The following is a 17499-nucleotide window of genomic DNA, read 5'->3' as shown; positions in this document are numbered from 1 at the left end:
GAGTAATCATGGAATAAATGGATGGACCAAAAGAATGCCTTTTTTCCATTCCTCAACTTTCCTCATTCAAAGGCTCCTCCTGTAAGTTTCAATGGTGGTCATTACAAACATTGGTTGATTAGAAGACCAGAGTCAGAACACTAGGTATTTTTGTTTTCTGATTCTACTTTATCAGAATAAGGGTAGAAATTTGAGCAAGCCAAGTTAGAGTAATAACTATTATATACTCAACATGTATTCGCAGAGTATACACTTGTATAGGCCACTCTATTTATTTTAGTGTTTTGATTTGAGTCATATTTCAGATCTTTGGATGAAATGAGCTACACATAGCCAACTTTTTTACAGACTCCGGCATACAGTTTTATAAGTAAATTAGTTTTTAGAAAAGTCCGCTCCTTCAGGAGTCTATTCTCGTGCAATTAATTTATGCACAAGACTTAATTAGCTCTTTGTAATGAATACAACCACCTGGAACAAAATTTTATTAAGATGATAATCTTCTAAAAACCCTGGGCAAATGATTCCTATCTGATAGAAGTTACGTAACTGAAAAGTCTGATTTTGAAACTACAGTCTTTTCTCTTAAGAGGTAAGATTTAAAAATTGTATTCCCTTACAAAACAAAATATTTGTTATACATTGATAATATTGCCACACCTCACATTTAAAATTTTGTTCCCTGATATCGGGATGAAGTATGAATTGCCATTTCTAAAAATTTTGGTGATCCTGCTGTTTTTCTCAAACTAGAAGTAAAAGAAAAGTATTTCCTTTTTTTAAAATTTTTTATAAATTTATTTATTTTATTTATTTATTCTTGGCTGTGTTGGGTGTTCGTTGCTGCACGCGGGCTTTCTCTACTTGTGGAGAGCGAGGGCTACTCTTTGTTGCAGTGTGTGGGCTTCTCATTGCAGTGGCTTCTCTCGTTGTGGAGCACGGGCTGTAGGCGTGTGGGCTTCCGTAGTTGCGGCACATGGGCTCAGTAGTTGTGGCTCACGGGCTCTAGAGCACAGGCTCAGTAGTTGTGGCGCACGGGCTTAGTTGCTCCGTGGAATGTGGGATCTTCCCAGACCAGGGCTCGAACCCATGTCCCCTGCATTGGCAGGCGGATTCTCAACCACTGCGCCACCAGGGAAGCCCTGAGAAAAGTAAAGTATTTCTTGTGTCTACTCTTCAAATGGTACAACTGAAAAACCAAGATAACTGTTGTCTCAAGAATAACAGGGGAAGGTAAATATTTTTGTGGGAGTGAAGAAAATTCTTACATACTCCATTTGTAAACAAAATGTTTACATAAAAAGAATGCACCTGGCTGACTTTATTCATTACATCATAGGTCTGGCCTCAGTAGACATCTGGGGTTGTACTGCCTGTGCTCATAAGTTGTACCAAACATTTGCCCTCCCCTCTTTTGGATGGATAGGTGTGGTGTGAAGGAGTGAAATCTAGGCTGCAGATATAAATTTGTTGATCATCATTATAGAGATGGTAAATGAAGTCTTGAGATAATCAATGCAAAGCATATAATTTTAAGCATATGTAAGGGGACAAATATGGAAACGTAGGAGTCATGTGAGAAGTGACATCTAGAGAGGTAGGAGGGAGTCTAAATGGTCCCATGTAAAGCAAGAAAGGAAAGCATTTCAAGAATGATGAAAGGGTCAACAGTGCTGCCAGGAAGGCACTAAGAACTGAAAAGTGTGTGTTGAATTGACTGGTGAAGTCATGTGTGACTTTGGCAAGAACCAAAACCGACCAAAGACTACTCTTGCATAGAATTTACCAGTGCATCGATAAAAGTATACCATAACTAAGGAAATTGAAAAAGCCAATAATCACATCAGGAAAGGTTCAACTTCACTATTAATTATAGTTTTCATTCTTTTTAGAATCATCTAAGGTAACATAATACTCATGGGCACGAAAGGCAACAACATACTGCAGAGTAAACATAAAACAGCATGTAGAGTATCACATTTGTATAATATCATCCCATTCTCAAAAGTTTATGTATTTCGGTAAAGAGATTTCTAGAAAAGAATTAACCAAAATATTAACAATAGCTATCTCTGTGTATTGGGATTTGAACACACTACAAAGAGCTTTTTATACGTGGACTTGAATTACCTACAGGGATAAACTGAGACTTTCATAAATGGTAACAACAAAATAAACTTGGTACATAGTGAAAACCAGCAGTTCAGATCAAAAGGGGGCCTGAAAGTAAACGGGACCAGGTACCAGCATAGATAGATCTAAGAGCTCAGAGGGAAGAATTAAAGGGTAGCTCTACCTAAAAATGTATGTATACACCTTGTCTTAAAGTAGATTGGCTTAAGCAGCATTTCTCAATGAAAGGCACTCACAGCACACTGGGCAGGGCAATTTTTCATTGTACTGAATGTTCCTTGCATAGCAAAGTAGGTGGCATACCTGGCCTCCACTCCCAAGTCTTTGTAGCAACCAAAACACTTCCACACATTTGCGAATGTCCCCTAGGCAGCTGAATCACTGGCCTGGGGATCTGACCATTTCCAGTGATTTATGGTTACCATAGGAACTAATTATGGAAACCAAGTTCTAAGAATAACTATGAAAGGAAAAATGGGTGGTTGTGATACCTAATAAACATTTAGAACAATACACCATACCACTTAAATAGTATTCTGAAGCCTTTCCCCTTGATGTCCCTGCTCTATAAGACATAGTTTTTATTTTGCTTTTTATCTATCTTTAACAATTTCCAAACTTCTATTTTTAATCCTTTTACCTATACACTCACAATTACAAGGATTTTTTAAAAACTAGATTTAAACTATATTTCGTAGACATTTAACTTTCTATGGATGAAATGAATTTTAATGAGAATTAAATTTAATGGGAATTCTTTTTAAATTTGTTGACACAGTTAAATCTCACTGCTCGCTATACCAAAAGAAAAAAAGGGTGGGACTCAAAAGAAAGGTGCTATGGCAATTGGGATTTAATGATATATACTGGAAGGATCTAGATGACAAACATAAAGTTATACTCTACTGCAGAAATTACTCCTCCTAAGTCCACTCCAGAAACATTCAAACATTAGGGACACATGGAAAAATTGGCTTTTATCTAAAGTCAAGGGGCCAGTCGTGTTGTACGTCAACAAAAGTCCTCAATGCTATGCCTCTCTTAACTAACAATCATTTCATAGCCACATTAATACCATTCTAAATCGTAATCTAGGTAAAAGTTGTAGAGACTCCCATCTACATTTTTTTTATCAACTATCATAAATATAAGCTTATAAAGATTCTATCTCATAAGAAAATATTTCAGTAGAATTGAAAGTACGTAATATTACAAGAAGGTGCTCTAATGTGTGGTTTACCGAGCATACTACCAGCCACCAGGATATCGAAGAGTGTGTCTGCATAGCGACGATAATCTAATCTTGAGCCTGTAGAGTCCAGAAACTTGGCTACAGCTTCAAGGTCGTCACCAGCTTCATTAAGTCCCTGGACGAGTGTATCCCTGAAGACTGTGGGTTCGAATTTCTCTTTTTCATCTAAAATAAATACAGAATACAATTATTCTTTTACTTACACAACATATTCCCAAATGCAACCATACGTTTCCTTTGTTCACTGGTTTTTATTTGATAGTATGATTATTTAAAAGTTGAAGGATGATTACGTTTTTCTACTAGTTTTTCATGTTAAAGCCCTTGTTTAAATATTTATTCAAGCAATTTATTTCTGTTTAAAGGGGCCACACTCTATCTAATACATTAAAAAATTGATGATCGATCATTTGTGTCACTCATAGGATAGGCCAATGTAATCTACTAACCCTATCTATCTGATAAACAATAAAGTATAACAATCAAAACTTAAAATTTTGTTCCACTTAAGACAGAAAAAGAAAATGATCCGGGGAGAATCACTTAAGAATAAGGGAGAATATATAAACAAACAAAATAAAGATTGGGAGGAAGAAAATCAAGAGGGGTATCTCTTTTTAAATTTTTTTAATCGAGATATAATTGACATATGATATTATATTAGTTGCAAGAATACAATATGATTTGATATTTGTATATATTGCAAAATGATCACCATAATAAGTCTAGCTAACATTCATTACCCTACAGAGCCACAAATTTTTGTCTTGTAATGAGAAATTTTAAGATTTTTCTTAGCAACTTTCAAGTATGCAATACAATATATTTTTTAACTTTTACTTTTATATTGGAATATAGCCTGTTAACAATGTTGTGATAGTTTTAGAGGCACAGCAAAGCGACTCAGCCATACATACACATGTATCCATTCTCCCCCAAACTCCCCTCCCATCCAGCCTGCCACATAACACTGAGCAGAGTTCCCTGTGCTATCCAGTAGGTCCTTGTTAGTTATCCATTTTAAATATAGCAGTGTGTGCATGTCAATCCCAAACTCCCAAACTATCCCTTCCCTCCACCTTCCCCCCTTGTAACCATAAGTTCGTTCTCTAAGTCTGTGAGTCTTTTTCTGTTTTGTGCAATACAGTATTATTAACTAGAGTTATTATGCTGTACATCACATCCTCATTACTTATTCTATGATTGGAAGTTTGTACTTTTTGACCACTACCTTCACCCACTGCTCCCTCCCCACCACCTCCTCACCAGTGTGCCTCTGGCACCCATCAATCTGTTATCCATGAGCTGTTTTTTTGTTGTTGTTTGCTTGTTTTTGTTTTAAAGATTCCACACGTAAGTGAGATCATACAGAATTTGCCTTTCTTATTTCACTTAACATAATGTCCTCCAGATCCATCCATGTAGTCACAAATGACAGGATTTCCTTCTTTTTATGGCTGAGTAATGGACACTTAGGTTGTTTCCATATCTTGGCTTATTGTAAATAATGCTGCAGTGAACATTGGGGTGCATGTGTCTTTTTGAGTTGGTGTTTTCATTTTCTTCCAATAAATACCCAGAAGTGGAGTTGCTGAATCATGTGTAATTCTATTTTTAATTTTTTAAGGAACCTCCATATGTTTTCTATAGTGGCTGCACCAATTTACATTCCCACCAATTCTGTTCAAGGGTTCTCCTTTTTCCACATCCTCACCAAACACTTGTTATTTCCTGGAGGAATTTTTTTTTTTTAACAAGATAAATTATTCCAGAGTACTTAAATATTTAAAAAATATCGTGAGCTATACATTTATATATCCAGCTTCAGAGCAGATGTTCTCAACCTTCTTGGTTTCATGACCCCTTGACACCCTTCAGAAGTATTAAAGATTCCAAAGAGCTCTTGTTTATGGAGGTTACATCCATGGATACTTACTTTATAGAAATTAAAGCATAAAATTATTTATTACATGAAAAATATTAGTGAGAAGAGAGCCACTGTTTTACACTTTTGCAAATCTCTTTAATGTCTGGCTTAATGGCAGACAGATTCCCAAACATGCTGCATGCAATTTGTTGCAGTATCACACAACCTGCAGCCACCCACTGTAAACTCATGAGAGAATGTGTGAAAGGTGCAAATAATATCTCGGTATTTTATTTGAAAACAGTTTTGACTTTGTAGACGCCCTGAAGTATTTCAGAGGATTTAGGGGTCCAGATATTATGTAAGTTCCTCTCTTCAGCAGACTCTAGAGGGACTTCTTGTGGAAGGTCAGTTTGGAGCAAAATCTTGAACAAAATAAAGATCATATGCCGTTGAAAAAATGTGAAGATAGCAAACTAGGGGTCAGAAGAGGTGTAAAAAAAAAAAAAAAAGACTAGGTTAAAGGCAAAGTATCTAGGATTCAGTTCAAAGGATTTCACCTTTTTCCCCCCTTATGCAGAGTCTGCATATGGTGAGAGAGGGGCAAAAGATGAAACTAGAAGTTAAAAAAAAAAAATTCTATCATATGTGTCTTTAGAGATAAGTAGATATTGCAACTGTTAAAAAAAAAAAGGAGGAGGAGAAGAATAGAATGCTATAGAAAAATAAACATTTCATGAATAAAAAAAAGTTCCTAGAAATGAAAAATATGACAGAAAAACATAAGAACTCAACTGAAGAGTTAAAAGAGAAAGCTGAGAATATCTCTTAGAAACTGGGAAAAAAGTCAAAGACCTACAAAATAGGAGCAAAAGGATAAGAAAAAGAGCAGACCAGTCAAATGTCCAAATAATAAGTGAATAAAAAGATATTTTTTTAAAAAAGGAAAGGAAAGGATTTAAAAATTTCAAGAAAGTTTTACAGTACTGAAGGACGTGAGTTTCCCAATGAAGGACTGTCTAGGGATCCAGCACAGGGATTGAAAGTGGATCCACAAGGTGCATTCATTACTGTGAAACTTCAGAACACTGGGAATAAAGCAACTCTCTGAAATTTCAGGTGCAAAAAAACAAATCACATATAAAGTATCAAGAAACAGAATGACTTTGAATTGCGCAACAGAAATACCAGAAACCAGAAGATATTCCTTCAAAATTCTGAGGAAAAACAATTTTCAAACTAGAATTCCAGGGTTCAGTCACACTACTAATCAAACATAAGAGCAGAATAAACATATTTCAAGACATTCAAGGCCTCAAAACTTATGTTTCTGATACACTCTTTTTAAAAGCGATTGAAACAGATACTACACCGAAATGAGAGAATAACTCATGATTTCACAATCTTAGTAAGTCATGAGATCCCAGGAAAAAGAGAAAAAAAATCTAAGAGACAGACAACAGTACTCTTCAGGATAGTGATGAAGGGACATTTCAAGCATTTCACGTTAACAGCTGGACAGTTGGCCTAGAGAGCAAACCGAATGGAAGAGGGTTTTTCAATACAATCATACAATATGATATGATACATAGTCAGAATTCCTTCAATGTAATAGCATTGTTAGAATTCCTAAAGTGTTTATATTAAGAGATTTACATAACAAGGGAAAGGGTGGGGTTGACTAGTTTTAAGGTACAGAAGACTAGGCAAAAAAAAAAAAAGATCGATTATTATTAAACTTGTTAAAACCAAAGAGAAAATGGTGTTCAGAAAAATAAATCAAATAATAGTTCAGCTCTGAAGAACATGTACCAAGTTACAATAATATGCACCCTAAACAGGAGTCTAGCTAAAACTGTGATATAATGAAAGGACGGAGAACGAGAAGAGGTTTGCAGGTGGGTAGGGCGTGAAAGAGCCGAATCCTTATCTCCCATAGGAGGAAACGCGTCTAGAATACCTCCAACAGAAACATCAAGCATCAGCCATACAGGAGTGTTACTTGGCCACAGGAATGCAAATGCTAAAAGAAGCAGTTAAAGAGTAGAAAGAGTTCCGCTGGGGAACAGACTTGCTGCTGTTAGAACATGTCTTGCAGAACTGTTTGACTATTTAAACCACGTACACGCACGACTTTGATACAATTAAAAACTACATGTAAAAACCAGACAGCAGCTGCCTGGTTTGTACAGACTGCCTACCTACAGTCTAACAGAAGGGATGTGCTGTAAGGGGTTAATACCACAGCCTCAGAAACAGAGAAGAATGGCATTCCCAGTACCAGCCAGAGTCACGCAGCATAAGATACCATGAAGACAGATGTAAATTAACTTGAACACTATTCGTCATGAACAAGAGATAAAAGTCCTTTTGATGCCATAAGCAAAACATTATGCAGCCAAGAACATGCAAATGTTGACCGCAGGAAAAACATAATTGGGGTCTTGTTGTGAAGCGGGGGAGGGAGAGAATGGGCACCCTAGAAGCGTAGATCACGGGGCGCAGAAGAAGTGGGTAACTGTGACCCACAGGATGAACTCATTGGCAAGCATCATCCCCTACTCGGGGTCTGGCCAAAGGGTAATTCACCACCCACCTTGGGAAGAAGTTCCCTCTCCTTGAACACAAAAACATGAGAAGTAAAAAGACCAAGAGCTGCTTATTAAGTCTCGTGACCAGCTCCCAAAATCAATTGAGGCCATCTGCACAACGGCACCCCAACATGCTTTGACGTTGACTCAGGTGGTAGAAACAGACTTTGGTGGTTTGAAAATTATAAATTTAAGACACTGGAAAATATAAGTTGGGCAATAAGATAAGCTACAAATTCATGCAGACAGCTTTGTTTTGAATCTAAGAGACAACTTAAAAACTTTCCTTTGTCAAAAGGCCCTCATGGGGCTTCCCTGGTGGCGCAGTGGTTGAGAATCTGCCTGCTAATGCAGGAGACACGGGTTCGAGCCCTGGTCTGGGAGGATCCCACATGCCGCGGAGCGGCTGGGCCCGTGAGCCACGGCTGCTGAGCCTGCGCTTCTGGAGCCTGTGCCCCGCAACGGGAGGGGCCGCGATAGTGAAAGGCCCGCGCACCGCGATGAAGAGCGGTCCCCGCACCGCGATGAAGAGTGGCCCCCACTTGCCGCAACTGGAGAAAGCCCTCGCACGAACCAAAGACCCAGCACAGCCAAAAATAAAAATAAATAAATAAATAAATAAATAAATAAATAAATTTAAAAAAAAAAAAAAAAAAAAAAAGGCCCTCATCCACCAGTTATACTTTTCCAAAAGACTTGCTAAGGGAGAGGGAAACTAAAAGGAGGAAGACAGCACATCATGGCCAGAGATATTTCAACAGTGAGTAATAATGCACTAGGTCAAAATGATCACGTATAGCTTAGGAATCTTAAAAAGTCATGATGGCCTGGGAGGATTAATGATTCTCTTGCAGGATGAAAAGCAAAACTCCCACCTGCTAAGATAAGTGTCCATCTAGAGGAAAACAAAATTCCTGTACAGGAAAATGGCAAGAACATTATTGGAAGTTTGGGGAAACAAGGCAATATTTTACCCATAGGTTCTTTTTCATTTCATCTGAAACAACCAACGGTGTATACGATTTGTATTTCATTTGAGGACAGTGTAGCAGAAGTACCAACAAAATCCTAACGAAAATATGCCATTGCTCCCTTGAGTTTCCATTTGGCAGGTCAAAACTCCCTTGAGGTAGGAAGTACACAATTAGGGTCTCACATTTATACTGTGTTGGTGAATCACAAGTGTGACACTGAAGAGTCAGTCATAATCACCCTCACATAATGTAGAGAAACAGGCCTATTTCTGACACTCAAATATGCCTGTAAGTTATCTAAATACATTGCTTTCTCTAAGAACTATGGTAAATGGTTAAGACAGCATTTTCCCAATGTGTTAATTAAGTGACAAATAACATAATCTACCCTCCCTTTCTGAAGGTCACTGAGTTACAGTAAATGAATTAGAACGATCATGGGTTTTCCAACTATACACACACAGATTTACTTCCGTATATATTTAAAGATTTACCTCATTAGTTCCTAACACCACTTATTACAAATCTAAGAGTGATTTAAAACCACCAAAACAGATCTAAAGCCTCAAAGAGAAACCTGAGTATGTGGTCCCTCTGGAGGCCTGAAGTTTGGTCATTTTTTTCTCTCCTATTTTCACTAATTTTAATCCAATTTCTCCACAAAATTTAGAGGGAGGCCAGTTCAATTATTAAATATTTCATTTCACTAAGCGTAACAATGGCTCAGGGGAGAAGCGTTCATCCTTTCAGATTCCTCCAAGTCACACTAGAAAACATAATTTCTCTGGAGAAAATATTATAAGCAAGATGTGCATATTTCACAAAGGATACGTTCGATATGATGTGTCCTACCATGATGTTTAATTTTGATGTTAAGCAAAAAGAAATACATTTTTATACTAACTTGGCAGGGAAGAGCATTAACTTTGCTAGGAAATAGGTACAAACTGAAGACAGAGCTTCGGAAGACAGCCTACTAAAATGACCTTGAAATATCCTCCGTAGATTTTTTTTTCTCGGCTCTACAAAACTGCCAACCATTTATCTGAATTCAGCCCCATCGTAATAGCAGAAGAAAAGCCAAAGCACGATGAATCGTCAGGATGCAATTCACTATTATGAAAAGCAGAAAATGAGGTTGACTCCATTTTTTTTTTTCCAGTCAGCAGTTTGGCACAAAATGGCTCAAGTACTGCTCTAACCCCCAACAGACCCAAGTTATATAAATCTAGATCAACTGACAAATGATAGATAACATATTTCTGGGTGGCTCTCTGTGAGTATTCCCGCAGCTATCAGACAAAGGCACAGTCTTGCCCACCAAATGAATCAGAGGCAAACCAGTTCAGTGTTAGAGGTAACCTTTACAGTCCAAAACTGAAGACTGACCGTAAGGGCCAGTTTACTTGCTGAATCATGCCTGCTCTTGTGCAACACATCCTTGGGCCCTCTCTTGGCATTGGAGCTCAGCTACTGTGAATCAGCGTCACACTAAGAAAGCTGCCTGAGTTGGAGATCCAGGTCTGAGATTAACACGCTCCCTCAGCGAGCAGGCGATGGCAAACCTTCCTTCACCTCACAGTTGGGCATACATTAAATATTATCACATTACTAGGCGCAACAATACCTTAACTGTAACTAGGTTTCTGATTAAGTCCTTTGGAAATCATCGACGTCATTTATGTTTTTCAAGACGGCTTTAAACAATGAGACAAAGAACGCACGCTGGTTGCAGCACCTTGCATTGCTATCTGCTTCCAGATTTCAATCCGCATTGTGTAGTGGGGACACAGTTTGTAAGAGGGCTAAATATAATAGAAGTGGGTGGTTCAGACTATACTTGTACTTAGCTTATGGGGATGAGTCAAGGACGCAAAAGATAAAAATAAAAAAGAAGAGTACAAGACAGAAATACTATACAAAATAACCATATCTTTTGGTTTTTAAAATATTTTTTAATTTTCATTTTTTTAGTGGGAATGTGAAGCTTTCTGGCAGGTAGCATTTACAGTTAAATTTAGCCCTCACTGCTACCTAGTGACTCTTGCAATCTGTTCTAATTCAAATGATATATTGTACTGAGAATTCTTTTCTTTCTACATAACTACACTTGCTACTTACATAGACACAGCTTTGCAAGAGAACTTCAGCTACACACATTGGCTGGAAATGCCAAAGGCACGTGATATAGTTTATCAATTCAACAATTTAGGACTCGATGACCATTACATGGCATTCTGCTTCATAATCAGCTATGAGGCCTTCAAAAAGATATTCAGTCATCCTTTATCTTTACACATGATACTTCCTTAAATATTTTTCAGTCACTCTCCTCAGTGTTAGTCAACATAATAATTTCATACCATGTTTCATATTTTAAAAAGTTTCCCTATTGGGACTTCCCTGGTGGTCCAGTGGGTAAGACTCCGTGCTCCCAATGCAGGGGGCCTGGGTTTGATTCCTGGTCGGGGAACTAGATCCCACATGCATGTCGCAACTAAGAGTTTGCATGCTGCTACTAAGAAGCCCACATGCCGCAACTAAGACCTGGCACAGCCTAAATAAATCAATCAATAAATAAATAGACTAGGGCTTCCCTGGTGGCACAGTGGTTGAGAATCTGCCTGCTAATGCAGGGGACACGGGTTCGAGCCCTGGTCTGGGAAGATCCCACGTGCCGTGGAGCAGCTAGGCCTGTGAACCACAACTATTGAGCCTGCGCGTCTGGAGCCTGTGCTCCGCAACAAGAGGGCCACGATAGTGAGAGGCCCGCGCACCGCAATGAGGAATGGCCCCCGCTTGCCGCAACTAGAGGAAGCCCTCGCACAGAAACGAAGATCCAACACAGCCAAATAAATAAATAAATTTTAAAAATAAATAAATAAATAAATAAATAAATAGACTAAAAAGTTTCCCTATCAAGTTTTGGCTCAACTACTCTTAAAACCAAGAGGATTTCTATATAATTATGCAAAACTGATTAAATACTATAAAAGATTTAAAAATTCTTTACACAAAAAGAATGGGAAGATGAACATAACAAAAAGAAGTCACTCACATATAGAAATTGTACCAGCCATCATCAAACTGGCTATATCACTTCTCTTCCCACGATAAAAGACATTTGAAAATATCCTGAGTTTTACAGACACTCAGGGCAGTAAATTTAGTTCGACTTTCTAAATTCTGAAAAGGTTAAAACTCTTCAATATCTTCCCTAATTTACTCTTCTCTTAGTTTTACTATCTTGGCTTATGAACGTTTTCTTAAAAACACAAAGAAAGCAAAAACCAAATGCAAACGCTGATGTTAAAAACAGTAAAGTTTATCAACTGCCTTCAGAGCCTCGCATGAGAGTAAGGCAACCTGAACAGATATAATCATCCTCATTTTGTAGATGAAGACACAAAGCTCAGACAAGTTAAATGACTTGTCCAAAATCAAACACCTAAGTAACTGGCGGTTCTGAGGCTTGAATTCACACCTTCAGATTTTACAGTCAGAGCTCAAAAGACAGAAATTAGTGAGGTTAGGTGGAAACAAAGATAATACCAATTCTTCTTTGTGGAATTAAGAAACCTCAGCTAAAATTGGAGTCCGGACAGGCCTGTAGGGGGAGCTCTTATACCCTGCCATGCATCATCAATTACTCCAAACAGGAAGATAATTATGCCTTCCTCTCTAGTCTCCAGCAGAAAGGTGTTGCCTACTTTACTATCCGGAAGGAAGAAGAAAACTTCTCTCCACCTAACCACAGCTCAGCCAATCAGAGAATGTACCAGACCAAACTATGAGTAGCCTCCATACTTTGGACTCCCAGCTTCCTCATGTGGACTGTTGGGTTATTAGAGCTCCTCTCAACTCCCCTCTTTTCCCTATAATAGCAAGTTCCGCTTCCTTGTTCTCTGACTTGCCCCATAGTTCGCATACCCCGAACTGCAATTCCTCTGGGCTCTTCCCAAAGAAACTCGCTTTTGCTACTAAAATAACTGGCTGTTGTATTGTTAAACTTGACATTCACCAACCTTATATTTTGATTAGCACTTTAAACACACATTTCCCCCAACCCCGTCCCCACCATACACACACAAACACACAACACAACCTACCCCTTTTCCGAGTTTTGAACCGCTGGCCTGTTAGCACTGGCTTCTGATGCTTATTCATAAAATTTCTGAAAACCAAGAAAATAAGATTAGGCACTTCAAATAAGCAGTTCATATAATATATAGCTAATAAGCATATGTTTGACTTCACCCATACTAAATATACTTTTTAAAATGAGATAATTGTAACTACTGAACTAGCAAAACTTTTAAAGTTTAATAATATCTAGTGTGGACAAAAGAGACAAGGAAAATAACCACAGACATAAACTTTGATATAAAGGATAAACTCCATGCAGTACTTTTGGGAAGCATTTGGTGAATATCTATAAATATTTACATGCGCATAACCTACGGTCCAGCAATTCCTTTACAAGGAATTTATTCTACAGTTATACCCACACAAGTATGCAAATATACGTGTATGTGTATATATAAAAGGATTTAGCTGCAACATTGTTGGATGCATAAAAAAATGGAAGTTGAATACCCATAAACCTATCTAGTTCAATAAGTTATAAATAAGCCATCAAATGGAACTACGAAGCTTTACAAAATGATTTATATCCAATGTACTACATATGGCCCTGGCTACCTCTCTGATTATGTTTCCTACATCTACCTCTTCCCATCATTCACTGCTCCAGCCACATTGCCCTCTTTGCTTCTTCCAGTGGGCCAGGGAAGCCATTCACGTGGCTTTAACTCTCTGCACTCACTCAAATGCCTCAGTTTCAGAGACCTTCCCAGACCACCCTGACTAACAAGACTCCTTCTCTCTCTCTCCCTCTCCCTCTCATCTAGCTCTATTTCTCTTCATAGCTCACAGCAGCCCCTGTCATTTCATTAGCATCTGTCTGCCATGGTCTATTTCCCCCAAGAGTAACATCCATGTGGGTAGGGACTTTGTAGGTTTTACTCAATACTGTATCTTTCGCACCTAAAACAATACTGAGTAAGCATTTAAATTTAATAAATAATTGTCAAATAAGCTGTTGCACTGATATGGAAAGATGTTCAAGTAAAATTGTTAAAGGAAAAAAGCAAGTTGAATAAAAGAGTGTAAAGCATAATTTTTCGGTTAAAAAGGGGGGTACACGTAATATTTCCTTTTCTAGGCAAGGAACATTTAAGAACGATACAAGAAACTGTTAGTAAGCTTTTCATTTGTTTGCTTAACCTCAGAGGATGAGTATTTGGGTATTTTAAATTCTCCTATTGGATTTAATATATAATTTAAAATATCAAAAATTATCTTTTAAAAAAGTGAAAAACCTGCCCTAAAAGACCTTTTACAAACTGTGAATAACCTTGCTGGCATAAATATTACAATCTGAAAATATGTCTAGATTGCCTAAATTATGAGGACCAAACGATTAAAATAATGTCAAGCAAATTATTTAATTATCTTTCAAAGATTTTTAAAATTGTGATTTGAAAATGTCTAGATTTTCTCCATTACTTATACCATTAAATAATCAAGAAAATTTGCAACATTAAATAACAGTAAATTATTTAATTATATCTCAAAATTTTTTAAAAATCCTCAAGAATGTGGAAAAATTATTATTCAGTTTATGTACCAAAACTTTCTTCCAACCCCATGAAAAAAGAGAAACGTGTATTTTCACACAGAAAGCAATCTGTTTATCATTGAAAACTTGAATCACCATTTTTAAAGTGAAACTAAAAAAAACTTTTTTAATAAAGTAACAAAGCCCAAAAGTAATTCTTTTTATGGTTTAAGTAGAGAGAATTTTTATCAATCCTATAAAGTGAACTTACTACATCCTGCTTTGAGATATAAAGGTGACTAAGCCGGATTCCAAGCCCTCAAGGAACACAGAGCCCAGCAGAGATAAAATACAAACATTTATAGTACAATGTGACAGGTGAAACAACAGCGGGACACACCTAGCTAACCAGTATAGAAAAGGGATTGATTGCTGTATGTGTATGGGGCAGAGCAGCTGCACAGTGAAATAACTACAAATGCAGTAACCTTAATCAATGAAATCTCATTTCATTTGAGAGACGTTGGAAATAGAGTTTCTAATGCATTATTTATATTCACTGCAAAACTCTTTCATTCAGAATCTTCCCTGTTGGCATTTTCAACAGATTCACTCTATACCAGCAAACATTTCCATTGGAGCACAAGTAATGAATATATGTGTGTGTGTGTGTGTGTGTGTGTGTGTTCTCCTTAATGTTTCCACACCTCCCAAAACACAACAAATACCGAAATACCATACAAAATATTTTCTTGTGTTAGTGAAGAAAAATACCTGTTAAAGAGTTTGGGTCTCCTACTGAGATACAAAACCAAAAATAGAGCCTGAAACTCCTCCAGGAGGTGAACATGCAAGGAAGGAGTTTCCTTTTTTGCCAAAGATGTTTTTATTTTAGAATTAGAAAATATTTTTAAAGTGGGAGTCCCCTCTAAAAGACTTATTTTAAGGTCTAGAATATAAACATATAGAATTCCCTAATTAACTCTACCTTTACACCTTGTTTCTGTTTTCCTGCTAATGGGAATTACTACCAAACACAGCCTACGTTGGAGAGAATTACTCTATTTTAAAAATTCTTTAGCTCTGTTTATACTTTCTTTAGTTCTAAATACAAAAGTTTCTTTCTTCATAGCCCAGTTATGTAGGCTTATTTTACACTACCTCAATATAGTCTATGTGGAAAATAATAAAAGAACACATAAACATAAAAAAATATGCAAAGATTTTGACATACACAACATCCAAAATAAATCAAACAAACACACAGACTCACCTACTGGTACTGAAAGACTAAATGAAGATATTCTGTTCACCAAAAGTCTCTATCGTTTAGCTGTTACTATTTGGAGTAGAGGCTTGGCTTCCCTCTAAATTTAGCTCTGGTGCTACATTATAAACTGCTCCAGTGAGGGTCAGCCTTTATAAGGCACTCACTGAAGCTCTGGCCGAAGAAGAGCAAGGGCATTTTGACTAAGAAACTGTGCTAGCTTAAACCTGGGAAATAACAAAGGGAGAGTAACAAAGGCAGTTCTCTTAGGCCAATGTCAAAAGCTCACTTTTATTAGACTGCATTACAACTTACAAGTTGAAATAAACTAACATCATGATGATTTGACTTCCATAAAAACTATAACCCAAACACTCACATAGAAAATAAGCTCATGGGACTTCCCTGGTGGTGCAGTGGTTAAGAATCCGCCTGCCAACGCAGGGGACACGGGTTCGAGCCCTGGTCCGGGAAGATCTCACATGCCGCGAAGCAACTAAGCCCGTGTGCCACAACTACTGAGCCTGCGCTCTAGAGCCCACGAGCCACAACTACTGAGCCCACGTGCCACAACTACTGAAGCCCGCGTGCCTAGAGCCCGTGCTCCGCAACAAGAGAAGCCACCGCAATGAGAAGCCTGTGCACCCCAACGAAGAGTAGCTCCTGCTCACTGCAACTAGAGAAAGCCCGCGCACAGCAACGAAGACCCAACACAGTCAAAAATTTAAAAATAAATAATAAAAATAAATTATTAAAAAAATAAAAAGAAAAGAAGCTCATGTCCCACCAAAATGGAAAAGCTCCACGGTTTAAAATAGAATTTTAAAAAATTGTATGTAAAGTGGTAAAACAAAATGGATTTAAGTATTTCACATGTCATCTAAGAGACTAAACTTCTTGGATAGTTTAGAAGATAAAAGAAGGCCATAAAAATACTGAAACGATCCAATCAACCAAACATTAGAAACAAGGTACTTTATTAATGAAATAAACATTTTTGAATCAATTTCTATTTAAGTCTAAATGGAAAAGTTTAATTGAAAGATTTTTAAATCTAACATATTAGATAAATATCGCCCCACCTCTCTTTATTAATCTTCTAACTGCCCTCGTGCTCTTTTCATATTCCACCCCTTACTCCCAACCAGACTCTGGGTCCCAGTGTGACAATGGGCCAGCAGCATTGAAGGGTCTCATGGCTATTGTGTATTAATTCTGCCACTTGCCCTGCCCACCCTGAGTAGATTGACACCTTGCATGTTGTCTTCCCTCGTATTCTTCCTTAATTCTCTCCATTCTGGAAAGTGTCTGATCTATCACAGAAGGCCGTACCTTCTAGTTGTCCCTACTAGTGGATGCCTGTTCTCAACTAGTAATCAAGAGATTTGGCCTGATACTCTATTCTTGCCTGTTCTTCTGGTCTGGCTCATCTTTGAAGTATGATAATCTGCCTCATGTAAGGCATTTAATATTACTAATATATGCTACACATAAAATAACTATGCTATTCAAACAACCTTGACATTATAAATACGGATACTCTAAAGTAGAGTCAATCTTTTTCTATAAAGGGATAGAAAGAAAATATTTTAGGCTCTGTGAGCTACATGATCTCTGTTCCAACTACTCAGTTCTGCTGTTACAGCCTGAAAGCAGCCATAGGCAATATATAAATAGGTGGTCATGGCTGTATTCCAGTAAAACTTTATTTACAAAACAAACAGTGGATCAGAATGGGCCCCCAGGTTGCAGTTTGCCAACACCCATCCTGGAGAGGTGTACCCGACAGAACTAT

General features: G+C 37.6%; 1 protein-coding gene across 3 annotated transcripts in view; it reads right to left on the bottom strand.

The window, feature by feature from the left end:
* BZW2 (basic leucine zipper and W2 domains 2) overlaps nt 1-17499 on the bottom strand; it is a 57075-nt gene that overhangs the window by 27070 nt on the left and 12506 nt on the right. For 2 of the 3 annotated variants that reach the window (XM_057550294.1, XM_057550292.1), the window contains exons 2-3: nt 12927-12991; nt 3374-3550 (exon numbers count right to left, since the gene is read on the bottom strand). In XM_057550294.1, coding sequence (XP_057406277.1) covers nt 3374-3550; nt 12927-12984 — 235 coding nt within the window. In that variant the 5' untranslated portion in view covers nt 12985-12991. Of the gene's footprint in view, nt 1-3373; nt 3551-12926; nt 12992-15710; nt 15778-17499 lie in introns of those variants that run through there. The other variant, XM_057550291.1, reaches the window with a different exon arrangement.

This window comes from Balaenoptera acutorostrata, chromosome 7 (assembly GCF_949987535.1).
Source record: "Balaenoptera acutorostrata chromosome 7, mBalAcu1.1, whole genome shotgun sequence".
Lineage (NCBI taxonomy): Eukaryota > Metazoa > Chordata > Mammalia > Artiodactyla > Balaenopteridae > Balaenoptera > Balaenoptera acutorostrata.
The sequence above is the reverse complement of the archived record's forward strand: the minus strand, read 5'-3'. Positions and strand labels throughout refer to the sequence as shown.